Source organism: Nymphalis io, chromosome 23 (assembly GCF_905147045.1).
Source record: "Nymphalis io chromosome 23, ilAglIoxx1.1, whole genome shotgun sequence".
NCBI lineage: Eukaryota > Metazoa > Arthropoda > Insecta > Lepidoptera > Nymphalidae > Nymphalis > Nymphalis io.
In genome coordinates, this window is record NC_065910.1 from 4863237 (window position 1) to 4878966 (window position 15730).

Here is a 15730-nt window from a genome sequence, read left to right on the forward strand (position 1 = left end):
ATCATCAAATATTTCAGGACGCAAAGCAAGCCACAATATTCCACCTCCATAACGCAACCATGGCTAACATAACTGGCAGACTCGATATGTACACGTATGACATTGGCAAGCAGCTGAAACTGACCGCCATACATAGAAACCGAACCTGGTCCTTCGAGAACAAGTACGAAGCATTCGATAAAGAACTAAAACAAGGAAGCAAAGTCAAATGGGCAGATGACGTTTGGGTCAATTATGATATTCATGTTACTAACATGAGCGTCGTAAGTTTTTATTTTTAATTTAAAACAAAATGGCAATGGTTTTTTTTATACTAGGAATATTGAAGAAGTCATTAATATTTATATTTCGAAAAAAAATCTGATAGAAGTGGGGATAGCAATAGCCCAAGGGGTTTTAATAGAATTTGCGGTTATTTTATCTTGCTAAGGAGACCGCATAATCTTTAGCACAAATTACATTAATTTGTTTGATTTTCAGGCCGATACAGAATCCCAACAAATTATAATGGACGTTCGCTACCCCCTCCGTACATTCCGCGTGACGGCGCTGTACCGCCTGCAGGACACGTTGCTGGACGGCACCGCACACATGCTGTGGAATGTTCGCGCCGAGAACAAGAGTGCAGAACTGAAAGGCAGGTGGGAGAACCCCCCCACCAAGGAAGGCAACCTGCACGATGTTTATCTGGCGCTTTCTCATCCCTCCTTTAGAAAGGTATTATTATTTTTCTAAATATACTATTATTTTGTATTGGTGAATTAATTCAATATAAAGTGTTAGTGAAACTCCTGAAACGTTTATGAATAATGTGACCGATGTTATCTGTAAATTGTTCCGGATAACATTGATATACCTAAAGTTATTTCTGACATAATTCTTATTGAATTAAATTTTACGAAGACAATGTTTAAGGAGTACCTTAACGTACATATTTGACAATTTAATTTCTAACAATAAAAAACTAAATAATCATAATTTTCAGGATGTCACACTAAAAGGGCAATATTTAACCACTCCCGCGGTTATGTCCAACATCTCCATAGAGTTACAGTATTCGGATTACGAAAACGAATACCTAAAACTAAGGTCCATACTAACCGATAATTCCAATGGGCCGATAAGAGACTACAAATTTGCCCTCAAGTGCGTTCACCCTTCAACAAACTTGGACCTAGATATGAAATCAGATATAAATATACACAGTCGTTGGTATTACTTAACCAACTATTATAGATTCCAAAAGAATCTCTTCTATGAAAAGCTAAGGAGCAATAAACTTTTGATCGATTTGCATAGAAGCGAAGTTAATTGGGAGGTAAGTTTAGTTTCCTATTTCGATTTTTAAAATTAAATAAATATTGTACTATAGAATTAGAATCGACAAGTAAAAAGTTTTTAATGTTCGAACAACTTACGCTTGGATGTTCTATGGTTATACTATTATAGATGTAAGATACGCTGTCAACGATACACAATATGGGTTGTTGTCTGTGTTTGTTCGCTTAAATAATTCAATACTTAATAATTTATGAAAGTAGTAGAAAATCATGATAAAAGTAATGTGTCATGATAACAGTATTATTTTATATATTTTTTTTCTTTTATAATACAGCGCGCTAATGAGACATATTTCTACAAAGTCAATGGCACTTGGTCTCTAGTATACCCGAGATATCAAGCCAGAGGTTGCGTGTTACGACCTAACGCTAATGACACCGTTTTCGCTGAACTATCAATGTTTGATAAAGCTATGGTCGCCCATTATAATAGCACAGATGGTAAGTCTATCTTATATATAAAAATTTAATAATAATAACTATATTATTGTATCCGGCTCAAAGGACCAAATAATGATAATCTATAAAGTTATGTGTTTTATTTCATAAATTGTATATATTATTCCAGATATCTCATATCACATGATAGGAAGAATCGTAGACACGAGATCTGCCAAACTGAACGCGTGGCGTAACTACGATGACGTCACTACCGTAGATGTAGCCTCCTATATACGGTTGAATCACTCCCGTCTCCTTACCAGCGCGATAGTATGGCGACCGGAAATATTCAGCGAAATTAAATCACAAGGACTCTACGTACTGAAACTTTTGTACAGCCAAGTTAATGAAACCCTTGTTATCATCAAAGAGGCTCCGATGGAAGCTCATCTCGCTTTGCGGAACATTTGGAGCGACGCGAAGCCGAGAGTCAGAGATTTCTTGGACGATCTGAACGACTTACACGTCATTAAAGACGATTTGGACGACTTTGAACAGTTCTTGAACCAATCTTACGACCTTAATGACTTCTACGTAAAGGATATAGTCGAGTTCACTTACTACGTATTAGACGAAATGGCAATAAGGAATCATTTAGAGAGTCTCCCGGGTTTCGTTAATGACATGTGGGGAATGATGGGTAACACCAGCTCGTCGATCAAAGAGAGTCTCACGTACGTTGTGGATTCAATAAAAATGGCATACTCAAACTTCTTGGAATCCATGAACAAGTTCCTCGAGGCGGATTTGATGGAATTAGTATCAGATAAATTGGAATCGATGATATTGCAATATGACAATTTCGTAAGAGATTTGCATATGAAGTTTTTGGACTACTGGGAGGAGACTTGGGTGAACGCGACCACGAGACTCGGTAAATATTGGCATGACTTGCTAAAATCTATCGAGCCGTTGTTCTTCAAAATGCTGCATTACACGGAAGCGTTTGTCGTAACGATATGGAGGGGTATTATGGATTTCTTCCACGAACGAACCCACGAATTAACGGACACGCCATATTTCAATTACGTGTCGACGTTTGGACATGAAATGGATCGGTGAGTTCGATTTATATTATTATATTCCTGAACAAGTTATTCCTTAATAGTTGAATATTTAAATAAAGAATTAATAAAAAAAATGTCTTAAGTACTTAATTTGTTCTGAATTTGAATTCATACAAATGTTTTCATTATAAAAAGCATGTTTTCTCATTATTATTCACAATAGCCGCCTAAATAAAAAACAACTATCTGAAAATAAGCGATAGAAAAAACAATTCGAAATTACTAGTTTTGAGTACATATTTTTGACCAGCCGGTTGGCGTGGTTAGCTTGCCTTTCAGGCCGAAAGTTGTGGGCTCGATTCCCACCCAGGACAGATATTTGTGTGCATGAACATGTCTGTTTGTCTTGAGTCTGGGTGTAATTAAAAATATAAGTATGTATTTACAAAAAATATATATATGTAGTATATCAGTTGTCTCATACTATGATACTGTAGTATATCATTGTCTCATAGTACAAGCTCTGTATTTTTATTATTATTATTATTATATTCATTCATTCATTTTTCATTCATTCATGTCATTAAGTTCATACGGTTGACTGCCAGTTGTCTATTAAAAGATTAGCCCCTATTCAGTTACTTTAAAAATAATTTAATGTGCTTACATATTAACTTCCACAGAATTTACAAAGACTTAATTAACAATGATATAATAACGAATATAAAGAAGTACACGAGAAAGCTGTGGAACGTAATATGGGGTAAAATAGAAAAATACATCCCGTTCACGGACGAATTTAAACAGTTATACAACGAATTCAAGAACGCTTGGGAGAACTTCTTGAAGACACCGCAAGTCGTATACGTTAGAGAAAAGGTACTTTTTTCGAATTACATATGAACTAAAATTTGCTTCATTTTAAATAATTTCTAGAAGCATATTGAAATATTTCAACCATAAAAACGTAATGCTGTTTTGTATACGCGTATAAACATGAGATATGCCCCAAAAATGTTCAGATTTTTTTTTATAGAATAGGAAGGCGAACGAGCATACGGGCCACCTGATGGTAAGTGGTCATCAAACGCCGTTAGACATTGGCATTGTAAGAAATGTCAACCATCGCTTATATAGCCAATGCGCCACCAACCTTGGGAACTAAGATTTTATGTCCCTTGTGCCTGTAATTACACTGGCTCGCTCATCCTTCAAACCGGAACACAACAATAACAAGTACTGCTGTTTTGCGGTAGAATATCTGATGAGTGGGGGGTACCTACCCAGACGAGCTTGCACAAAGCTCTACCACCAGTAATTAAGATTTAACGTTTGAGAGTAAATAAAATATATGTAACATAAATGCATTAGGAATAATTAATACATATATACGTATGGGTATTAAAATAAAACAGTAAAAATATTTGAAATAAAACATGTTATGCTTTATATGCAATAGCATATTATGTATCTTATATATTAAGAAAAATTAACTAGAAAATATTGTATATAAATATATTTGTACGTTACGTCGTAGTACCAAGAAGCGTACGTACGCCTCAAGTGGTGGTACGACTACTTCTTGATAGGCGAGGCGCTGGACAAGGTGTGGGAGATACTGTACGCCAAAGTCACGGACATGGCCAAGACAGCGCTGCAGTATGAAGAACTGTGAGTGTGTTTTATTAAGCATACATTTATATGACTTAAAGTGTAACGAGTAATTTGTCTTTAAATATACTTTTTTTTAATTTTACCTTTTAACACTACCAGCCGGTTGGCGTGGTCGGTGGATGCTTGCCTTTCACGCCGAAGGTTATGGGTTCGATTCCCACCCAGGACAGATATTTGTATGCGTGAACATGTCTGTTTGTCCTGAGTCTGGGGTGTAATTATCTATATAAGTATGTATTTACAAAAGAAAAAAAGTATATTTAGTATATCAGTTGTCTGGTTTCCATAGTACAAGCTCTGTACATGCTTAATTTGGGATCAGATGGTCGTGTGTGAAAAATATTATTATAACTTTACCAAAATCCGCAAAATATCAGCGAATTGCTGGTAAAAAATTTTTGAGACGCAAAATATAGTAAATTTAGCTATAATTTATATTTCATTTGGGGATATTCAAGCGCAGTTTTTACATGGATATTGAATTAATTGAACTGAAACTATCGACCACTTCTCGTCTATAATCCCCAAACTTACAAACATAATTATCAACAGACACCGCAACCCGAAAACTAACTTCATATTCGACCCACACAAAGGCGAAATACTCCTCGAACAGAAGTTGCCAATGTCCTGGCACGCTTTCAACCGGACACCGGACTTCAGCGAGATCTCCGAGTACAGGACTGTTAGGGACTTTATGGACGAATGGTTGACCAGCAACAGAAGCATCTGGGCTTATTACTACGATATACGACCATACATGGACTTTAACAATGTGTTGCCACCGTTTTCAGGTATGATGTCAACCAATATTTAAAACTATTTATTTAATTAATGACATAAGATAAGGCTCGATTAATCTTCTAGTCAAGATGTCGGTAGTTGCCGCATTCGGGAAGTTGTTTTACAACTACACTATATCAACTTCATAATTTTTATATTTAAATATGTATTTCATTGTAAAAGTTATTAGACATTAAAGAACATCTCGTAAAACAGAATTGGGTTAATTCTGTTTTACGAGATGTTCTTTAAAGTTCACAGCAAATTCAAAATTTCATGTAATACGTTTAATTACCATCGAATAACAGTATGCTGGTTATATATGGCAATGGATTTCGATAACTACTACAGTACAGTAACAGCCTGTTAATGTCCCACTGCTGGGCTAAGGCCTCCTCTCCCTTTTGAGGAGAAGGTTTGGAGCTTATTCCACCACGCTGCTCCAATGCGGGTTGGTAGAATACACATGTGGCAGAATTTCAATGAAATTAGACACATGCAGGTTTCCTCACGATGTTTTCCTTCACCGTTAAGCACGAGATGAATTATAAACACAAATTAAGCACATGAAAATTCAGTGGTGCTTGCCCGGGTTTGAACCCACGATCATCGGTTAAGATTCACGCGTTCTTACCACTAGGCCATCTCGGCTAACTACTAACTGCCCTGTAAATATAAGTATTGTATTACTTCCTAGGTATAGGCTTTGCGGGCTCGACTGGTTGTACGAAATATTAACACTTTCTGTTGTTGCGTTATTAACCAGACTTTGTGAGCCAATGCACAAAGGGTATAATATTAATTCTGTTGTTGTTGGAACTGCTTTTATGATGTAAAGAATACTTTATACTTTTTCCCATTTCAATTTCTGAAGGCGAAGGTGACTTACCATCTCGTGACGCATTTTATCGTCAACCTTCGTCAAATAAATTAAAAAAAAATAAAATATTAAGACTTTCCATTTTTTAGGATTGGCAATGATGACTGGACAGGGTACTCTGGTTACTTTCGATAAACAAGTGTTCACAATATCGGAACCCGGAACGTTCCTACTAACCAAGGACTATAGGCAGAACAATTTCACTATACTCATGGAGAGTAACGAGGAGGGAAGATATGATTTAGTTATTTTAACGAAGAGGAATCTCATTTTTATTGACTTGTACAAAGAGGTGAGAATCTTTGTGTTAAGAGTAAACATGTTTGTTACTGTTTGTCAACAGATGGCGTTGATTCATTATTTGAAATTCCTGAATCACGTTGTCTAAGTTTTTTTGTAATAGTATATATACGTAATGTCAATGTTACAATTTTTTTCTAAATTTAAGGCTAGTACTCGCCCCAACGCCTGGTGACGCTGTCAAGGCCAATAGGGCCAACAGCATACATTCAGGAAAAAAAAAGTTACAAAAGTGATCAAATTTATTAATGTACTGTGAACAGTGAAATATAGTTATTATTTCGTTCATCATTTGGTCCCTCCGAGTACTTCGGGTGTAATCACTTTGTTTTCGACATTCATGTGAACGAATGATTATTTACTAATAATATTCTTTTTATTCCAGCAAGTCTCATTAGATCGAATAACACCACTCAATTTGCCGGCTGTTGTGGATGACCTGGTGGTCGACCGACAAACCGACACGTTATCTATCGAAGGACAAATCGGCTTGGATATCGAATGCAACCTTCTTTTCCGTACTTGTAAGCTGCAAGTTGCAGGTAAAGTTTTACTTTCATTCTTTATATTATTCATTGTAAATATACGTTAAATATTCTATTATTCATAGAAAATATTTTAATTCGACAAATAAAATAAAAATCTATTTTTTTTTCTATTTCTTGGCAATTTATTGTTTGTATCTGTGTCATACAATTTAATCAGTTAATTATATTTATTGTATATGTATTTCTTGATATTAATATTCAGGTTGGTACTACGCAAGCCTCGGCGGTCTCCTCGGCACCTACAACAATGAGCAGTACGACGAGCTGCAGTTGCCCAACAACTCCATCGAGACCGACATCGACCACCTCGCGCGCGCGTGGGCGGTGGCGAACGCGACCGCACACACGCCCCCGCAGAAATATAACAACACGGCCTGTGACAAGTTCTTCAGGAATAAAGTATCTCCATTACATCCCTGCTTCTCACTGGTAAGTCACTATTGAATACTTCTATATTATGATTAAATTGTTTTGCTGTCGGTATCAATTGTTGTTTTAGGATTCATTTTAAAAAATAAATTTAAAAGATTTTTCGTTATCAAAATAGTGTGTAAATGAAAATATATCCTTAAGTTGTGTAATTAAAAAGCGTGTAAACTGTAATTTATTTGATGTACAGAAAACGTAGAGTTAGTAAGGCAATGTGTGTATATCAACAAAAATGGGGTAGGGATTTGTGATCATGCTGGCTGGGTCATCAGTTATCAATTATTCTACCGTAACAGCCTGTGAATGTCCCACTGCTGGGCTAAAGGCCTCCTCTCCTCTTTTTGAGGAGAAGCTCCAATGCGGGTTGGTGGAATACACATGTTGCAGAATTTCAGTGAAATTAGACACATGCAGATTTCCTCACGATGTTTTCCTTCACCGTAAAGCACGACATGAATTATAATTACAAATTAAGCACATGAAAGTTCAGTGGTGCTTGCCCGGGTTTGAAAACACGATCATCGGTTAAGATTCACGCGTTCTTACCACTGGGCCATCTCGGCTCTCTACCACCAATTATTCTACCACCAAGCATCAATACATAGTATTCCTTTGTTCCGGTGATGAAATGACGGCAGTGTTATTACACATATTGGTTGTATAGTGGTTTATACTTCTCACAATGTCAGTGTATGGGCGACCTTTATTATTTACCACCGTGTCACCAGATCGACGCGGTGCCGTTCTACGAGCAGTGCGAGGGCGGCGCGGAGGCGTGCGCGCTGGCGGCCGCCTACCGCGAGCTGTGCGCGCAGCAACACGTGCCCACGCACGTGCCCGACCACTGCGTGCAGTACGTACACGGCCCTCCGTTACAGATAACATAATATACATAATAATTGCCGTGGAGTGCCGGCTTAGGATAGTACTCCCCCAATCTCATCCCGCCGGTATCGTAACAGGCGACTGAGGGACGGGGAAAAGGGGGGGATGGGCAGCAGCGTCCCCTCTCCATAAACATCTTACCCCCCTACTGCGCTCGCCAATGGCAGATACGCCCAAAAAAAGGCCCCCAGTTACCGGCAAGCCCGCTAGGCCCGACCAAGGCTGCGGTCGCGGTATCGACAGGGCAGGGGGTGCAAAGAATAACATAATAATATATTTCAAATAAACAAATAATACGCTCAGCACTCCCCATTCTCTAACAAGTAGGTAAATAATATTTACTTAAAGAAGGTAAACATATTCATGCTCATAGATATACAATATTAAGACAGCTTTCAGTATGAATAAAATGTCTCATTTTCAGGTGTATCACACCTGACGGAGATGTCGTGGAGGAAGGTTCATTCCTACAGCTGCAGAACGTCCCTAACTCCATGGATGTGGTCTTCGTGATCGAAGCACAGTACTGCAACAAGAATATTCGGAAAGCGAAAAACATCGATATGTTTGTCGAGACATTGGACAGCAAGTTCCAAGGGAACGGATTTTCTGATAACAGGTAATTTGGTAAAACTCAAATAAAAGTAAATGAAAAAGTCCTGCATAGAAATATTTTGCTCCTTGGGATATATTTCACTGTTTAAATTTAAATATTAAAATTTGATTGACGAAAACTCAGTTTATACATAATGTCGACTTCATCAAAAAATATCTTTTTTTGTTTGATTTCCGTCATGCTTTTTTTACTGATGGTAGAGCTTTGTGCAAGCTCGTCTGGGTAGGTACCACCCACTCATCAGATATTCTAACGCAAAACAGCAATACTTGATATTGTTGTGTTCCGGTTTGAAGGGTGAGTGAGCCAGTGTAATTACAGGCACAAGGGACATAACATCTTAGTTCCCAAGGTTGGTGGCGCATTGGTGATGTAAGCGATGGTTAACATTTCTTACAATGCCAATGTCTATGGGCGTTGGTGACCACTTACCATCAGGTGGCCCATATGCTCGCCGCCTTCCTATTCTATAAAAAAAATGCTTGTTCTGTATGCGCAGGTACGCGGTGGTGGCGTACGGCGGCGCGGGCGTGTTCCGCCGTCCGCGCGCGCTGTACGTGCAGGGCGCGCTCTTCACCAGCGCCGTCGACGTGCCCCGGCACTTCGAGGCCTTCGAGATCGGTATGGGGCTTGTATATTATGAGTAACATCATATACTGTTAAAACATGTATATATGATTGATAAAACACGTAACACAACACTAGACAGTGTTGACATTAAATATAATTTTAAAATCACGACTTATAAGCGTAAAAATGGAAATGATAGAAATATGGAAGACGAAAAGCAAGTTAAGATGAAAGATGAGAAGATGAAAAACAACTTTTTGCATTTAGTGCATATTTAAAAACTGTTTATCGTTTACATTATATATTAAAATAACCTCGAATACGAAATCGTAAACTGTCTTGTCTTCACGCAACGAACCGCTTCAATAGTATAAGCCGAGCGTCCCCCCCCCCAGACAAGAACTCGCAGGTGCGCAGCAACGCGACGCAGAGCGGCGACGCGCTGGCGGCGCTGCGCTTCGTGACGTCACTGCCGCTGCGCGCCGGCCTGCCGCGCGCCGTGCTGCTGCTGCCCTGCACGCGCTGCGACGACTCCTCCAGCGCGGTACGGGCGGCCCCCGGGGCACTGCACTGACATTTTTGAATCAAACCACGATGACCTCCTACATATAACACTTTGAACTTAACCGAATAAATCGGACACGTATCCGGCAAGCACAACTTAGTTTTCACGTGATTCGTTTTATGTATAAGCTCATGCTCGGCATTGTAGGAAAAACCTTAAAGAAACGTGCACGTGTTAAATTATTATTATATGGTCACTGCTCTGAGAAATTTGGAACATATTATTCCAAATTCTTCATATTGTCCCAAATTTGGTCGAAAAGAAAACCTGTGCTCAGTCTCAACGGGTTATTTGCTTAACCAGAGCGTTACAGAGAGTCTTCCAAAGTAAATATTTACTACAAACATTCTTTCATCGGTAATGATTTAATGATATATAAACACCAGACAAATTGGTAACTTTTTACTAATATAGAATAATAAAAATTTAATAATATATAACTGATATAATATTCCAGTTTGACTATTCTACTATTTACCACAACTTGATGGAGAACTCCATAACTCTGCATGTCCTGATGGACGACGACTTCTCGCTCTCGAAGAAGAGGGCCGCCAAGTATCTCTTTGGTAAGTATATCTGATTCACTTTTGTAAACTAACCTATATATAAATGCGAAAGTAACCTATCTGTTACGCCTTCACGGCTATACCACTGAACTGATTTTGATGAAATTTAGTATGGAAAAAGCTTGTCCAGGTTGTGTATCTAAGTATAAAGCTTAAAACGTTGCAATATTGTCGGTGCAATGAACCGTACAAAGCTTGAACTCCAAGGAAAAACATAGCAAATTTTTCACCTAATATATAACCCCTCCCCTAACACTATAAATATACTAAGATGACACTGCAAAACTCTGAAATTACATATTATTTGACAAACATTGGTATATTGAAATCACTATGTAATACTGTATATATATCATAATATTTTGAAAGGTGTAAAATTTATCTTAGATCTTATGTCTTTATAAGAAAAACAACAATTAAAAACAAACATACAATGCCAATGTCTATAGGTTTTGGTGACCAATTATTTTGTGGCCCATTTGCCCGTCCGCCTAACTATTCTATAAAAAAAATACCCTAATTTCTGGGCACCAGGGCAAATATGACGTGTAGAGGAAAATGATAAATTGAAGTCACATTCGAAATATGGTGTTTATTTATTTAATTATAATATAGTGTTTGAGATGTTTTGTATCTTGTAAATATATGTCAATATGAATTAAGACATTTTGTAATCTTTTATTATTTTATATTTTAAAAGGTGTGGACAGCATGTTGGCTTATACTAATAAAGATTACGAGAGACTCGTCGGTGACCCCGGACTGCGAAAACAAGTGAGACTACCAAAGGACAAACTTGGACTATGCACTTCTCTCGCTTTGGAAACTAACGGTATGAAAAACAGAACACTTGTTCTAATAATAAATTTACTCAATTAAGAATTACTAGCTAATTTAGTGATCATCAGTGCTGACTGTAGACATTTGACTACTTCGAGCCATAAACTGATTTCAACTCGTCGAATCTTTCATAAGCTTGGAATGGCGGTTTTGTCCAATTAAGTGCATAAATAGAGTGACAAGATAACTGCCACGATAGATCGGTGCTACGGCTAACGTGTACGTTGAGAAATTAACTGTTATCAAAATAATCGTAAGTGTATACTTTAATTACATAGTTAATATGAGGGCGCTAATTTTATAATTATATTCCGTCAAAATAGATGGCGCTAGTGATATTTTTTTATACATTATATAGTAAGCTACAGATATATTTTCACTGGACAAAAATCAGAACAAATTATGTAAAACTTTACAACAACCCCTTTAAACGGTATAAGCAATATAAGAGTAATACTAACGTCCGGTGTCAGGCACCATCTGGGCGGGCTCGAAGCTGTCCGGCGAGCGCGGCGCGGCGCGGCGCTTCGCGACGGTGGCGGGCGGCCGCGCCGCGCACGCCGCGCCGCCCTGCGCCGCGCCGCGCTGCGAGTGTCGCGCCGCCGCGCTGCACTGCCGCCCCTGCGCCGCCCGGGACCCCGTCTGTATCCCGACAGTCGCCACGCATGCACATTGACATACAACACGAAAAAATCATATCATTTTTCAATAAATCACGTGTTAGTTGTCGTGAAAACTTCATTTCTACATTAATCTAAAATAACAACTTCAGAATAAAATTGACTTTTAAAACATTAACACACTTATCAACAGCTTATTAATAGCTGCTTTTTTGCTTATAGCTAGTACACTGTACCTCAAGCCGCCCTCTTGCGTCATTAATGCACAACAAAATCGTTCAACAATCTACTACATAGTTCACAATTGTACCACTAGATGTCGCTATACATGTTATGTTTATTTCTGCATCGCGCTGGCTAGATTTTCGCCAGAATAATGACTACCCCGAGTTAAAATTTATTAAGCATACTTACCTGGCGTAGGGGATACCGTGATCATGAAGGCGGTTCCCCCAGAGCGAGGCCTATCCATTGCACTGCGGATGGGTTGACCTCTGCGATTATCCCTAATGCGGATAACTCGGACGCGTAATTTTTGGTAGTGGGGACTGCGTACGCGCTGTCCCCCTTATGAAGACCAGTCTCTTAATTTAACAGTCTTTATTGAAATCGCTTATCAAAGTTGACTAATATAAAATTTTTATTGTTTTGTATTCAAATAATGAATTCTTATAAAATAATAAGCGACGAACTGCTAATTTATATATAACTTTTCAATATTTCAGCTGGAACTATCATTTTGGAACTCTGATGATATCGACGAATTGATAGACATGGCGATGGATCCACCCACCCTGCCGTCTTTTAGATGATAATTTTTTTAGTGTGTATTAGTGAATTAAAATACATATTTAATAAGATTCCTAATCTACCATAAGATTATTTTTGTAAATTATTAATTTGAATAATTTTTTTAGCTAGAAATGAAAATAATATTAATAATTAAGATGGATACTAAATAAAATACATGATACTTAATCAGTCTTTTATTATCAACGACAATACTACTATCACACTGTAAGTTAGGGCTTCTCAAGCTATGATCAAGTTTATAACATTAACAAAGAATAAAAAAAAAATTTGAAAATTTTCCTAATCACAGCCAACAGAAAATTTGATAATAATATTTTTTTCTCATATTAATAATAATAGAATTAGAAAGGGAACAACACTTACATAATTAAAATTTAAGGTCAACTAGACGTAATGATAAAATATCCATAATAAACTCTTTAACACAAATAAAACATACAATTACTAATACAAAAGAGTAATTTTCCCCTATACTATATTGCATTCAATTCTACACACTCATAGATAAAATATGTTATACTTTGTGATATAAGCTGTTTAACATGTTTGTTCTATAATTAGTAAGTAATACATGACTTTGCAATAATTATTTTATCAATATAGGATAAACAAAGATTCAATATTACTACAATGTAACAAATTGATCATCTATTTCTAGATTATCACTTTGCCAATTTTAATTTCTATTTGTTTAATTTGTATGCCAACATCACACCGGCTAAAAGCAAAATTATTGCCGAAGTTTTATATAATATGTTATAGAGAACTTTGCTTTGACCCCCAACCGAGTTAACTATCAAATTGTTCATTAGAAAAACTTGACTACTTTCTTCTATAAATGCTTGCTTTTCATCTTCAGTCATTTTTACAGCTATCTCGTTCATTGCTTGTCGGAAATCTTTCTTCAGTTGGGCAATATCAACATCGGTGAAATCTGTCACTCTATCAATATATTTTCCTGTCTCAGAGTTACCTAAAATTAAATACAATAGTTTTATATGTATCATGTACATTGAAAGCAATATAGCATTTAATATATTTTATTAAATCAATTACCATCACCAAAAACATTCCTCTTCTTAGCAAGAATCTGTCCACCGCTCAATAAGCCTAAATAAAGATGATAAACATAAGCCATCAGCAGTTTTGGGTTTTCTCTTTCAAGGTTTTGCAAGTGTTCTAGATAGTTCTCCAATGCTGAAGATTTAGGTAAAGATTGCCAATTCTCTCCAAGATAGTGCGCCAGGTCATCTTCAAAAGCATCTTTTCTGAAAGGATAGTTACAAATATATAAAAAGAACAAAAATAACTAAGTTATTATAAATTATAGTTGATTTTATCTTTCTTCATATGTAAATGCAATGTCAACATATTGACTACAACTTGTTTGTGTTAAAAGTCATGATTCATAAAAATATTTTCATTGTAGTATATGTCTAACAACAAAGGATGTGTGCAGCCTATTCAAATTGATTTAAAATTAGACTTGAGTAATTTATTTATATGAAAGTTAATAAAACAAACATACCTGAGTAGTACATCGGTTACAAATAACTTTTCATAATCTGTCATACTTAATCTTTTCTTAGCATCTTCAAGGAATGCAAATATGTGATAAAACACAAATAACCCTCCACCCCATACAGTTTCATCACTTAAAGCTACAAAATAAAATACATATTATAAAAAAATAAAAAATAATTAAACAATATTTAATTTCAAAATACAGTTTTAACGGACTGGATTACTTACAAATAGCAAACTTTGCGTTTACCAAGGCGTCACTGACTGAATGAATTGTTCTTGTTGCTTTACGCACACGAGTGGTAAACAATTCTTCTTTTTGCGCCATTTCTAAAAAATATGTCTTCCGTGTGCTATCGAAGTCGATATGTATGTACGTGTTTTCTAATATTAATTATTAATTACCATCCTACTCTGAAGCACGAATGAAACTGAATAAGATTAAACATCGAAAACTGACAATGACAATTATTAACTAACAACTGTCAAGGGAATAGAGATCTCTTCATCAACGCCTTCAATAATTCTAAGTTTATAAAACATTTTTAATTAAGAAAACATGTGAAGTCTTAACAAATCAAAATCAAAATATGTTCCATACAATTATTTATTATATAATCGAGGTGATTTAGTAGCTAGAGCACCTACATTTTAAAGGATTTTTTGTGTTTATTATTCCACATGCGCATAGGAATAACTAGTATTTACGGTAAAATAATTATGGACCGTTGTTTGGGTCAACGAATGGGTTTCTCGATACATATAATTATTATTTATCAGTATAGAATAAGAAAGTAAAGTCTGATACTTTAAGCTTCCTCTCCGTTTGATTTGGATTAGGAGCTCATACCATCACGCTATTCTGACTTGGGCAAAATGTAATCAGAATAATGATTACGATTACAATATTTAATAATGAGTCACGATTCTACTATAAAAAACAGTAAAGTAAGTGGATGAGTTAAAAAAGTCCCCACAGCATCCTCGTGTGCCCTCTTCAGAATTATTTAAAGTTAATCTGTTATCGTAATCGTTAATCAATACGATTATTGAAATATAATTCGATAATTATATTTTGCCCAAATTTGGTTGTATTTGCTATAGGTTGGAGTTATCCAAAAAAATATTTACTTGATGTGTCCATGTTAGGTATGTAATGTTATTGTGAATGTGTATTGGAACTCAACAATAGATTTCTCTCAATCTTATTTTAAAAATTATCTAGTTATAGTCTATCACACTAATCTACAAGACAAAAATCGTCATATTTTGTGTAGTTATCTGTGGAACTAAATATACTTTGTGAGGTCTGTGGTCATTTGAATT

The 15730-nt window shown here is 36.4% G+C and overlaps 2 protein-coding genes and 1 non-coding gene across 4 annotated transcripts in view; 2 read left to right on the plus strand and 1 right to left on the minus strand.

Annotated features, from left to right (window-relative positions):
* LOC126777611 (uncharacterized) overlaps positions 1 to 13045 on the plus strand; it is a 53922-nt gene extending 40877 nt beyond the window's left edge. The window contains exons 51-70 of one of the 2 annotated variants that reach the window (XM_050500682.1): positions 18 to 263; positions 481 to 717; positions 986 to 1318; positions 1616 to 1781; positions 1909 to 2839; positions 3472 to 3667; positions 4326 to 4459; positions 5015 to 5256; positions 6215 to 6417; positions 6811 to 6967; positions 7176 to 7402; positions 8131 to 8255; positions 8712 to 8906; positions 9403 to 9524; positions 9869 to 10017; positions 10496 to 10607; positions 11308 to 11439; positions 11921 to 11950; positions 12025 to 12087; positions 12793 to 13045. In XM_050500682.1, coding sequence (XP_050356639.1) covers positions 18 to 263; positions 481 to 717; positions 986 to 1318; positions 1616 to 1781; positions 1909 to 2839; positions 3472 to 3667; positions 4326 to 4459; positions 5015 to 5256; positions 6215 to 6417; positions 6811 to 6967; positions 7176 to 7402; positions 8131 to 8255; positions 8712 to 8906; positions 9403 to 9524; positions 9869 to 10017; positions 10496 to 10607; positions 11308 to 11439; positions 11921 to 11950; positions 12025 to 12087; positions 12793 to 12818 — 4026 coding nt within the window. In that variant the 3' untranslated portion in view covers positions 12819 to 13045. Of the gene's footprint in view, positions 1 to 17; positions 264 to 480; positions 718 to 985; positions 1319 to 1615; positions 1782 to 1908; positions 2840 to 3471; positions 3668 to 4325; positions 4460 to 5014; positions 5257 to 6214; positions 6418 to 6810; positions 6968 to 7175; positions 7403 to 8130; positions 8256 to 8711; positions 8907 to 9402; positions 9525 to 9868; positions 10018 to 10495; positions 10608 to 11307; positions 11440 to 11920; positions 12088 to 12792 lie in introns of both variants that reach the window. The other variant, XM_050500681.1, reaches the window with a different exon arrangement.
* Positions 12474 to 12635, plus strand: LOC126777738 (U1 spliceosomal RNA). The gene has a single exon (XR_007670082.1). It is a non-coding gene; the product is annotated as a U1 spliceosomal RNA (small nuclear RNA).
* Positions 13039 to 14839, minus strand: LOC126777697 (heme oxygenase 1). Its single transcript, XM_050500837.1, has 4 exons — positions 14633 to 14839; positions 14409 to 14541; positions 13937 to 14148; positions 13039 to 13853 (listed from the first exon to the last, which is right to left on the minus strand). The coding sequence occupies exons 1-4, from the start codon at positions 14730 to 14732 to the stop codon at positions 13564 to 13566; spliced, it is 735 nt and encodes a 244-aa protein (XP_050356794.1). The 5' UTR covers positions 14733 to 14839; the 3' UTR covers positions 13039 to 13563.
* Positions 14840 to 15730: the final 891 nt, after the last annotated feature.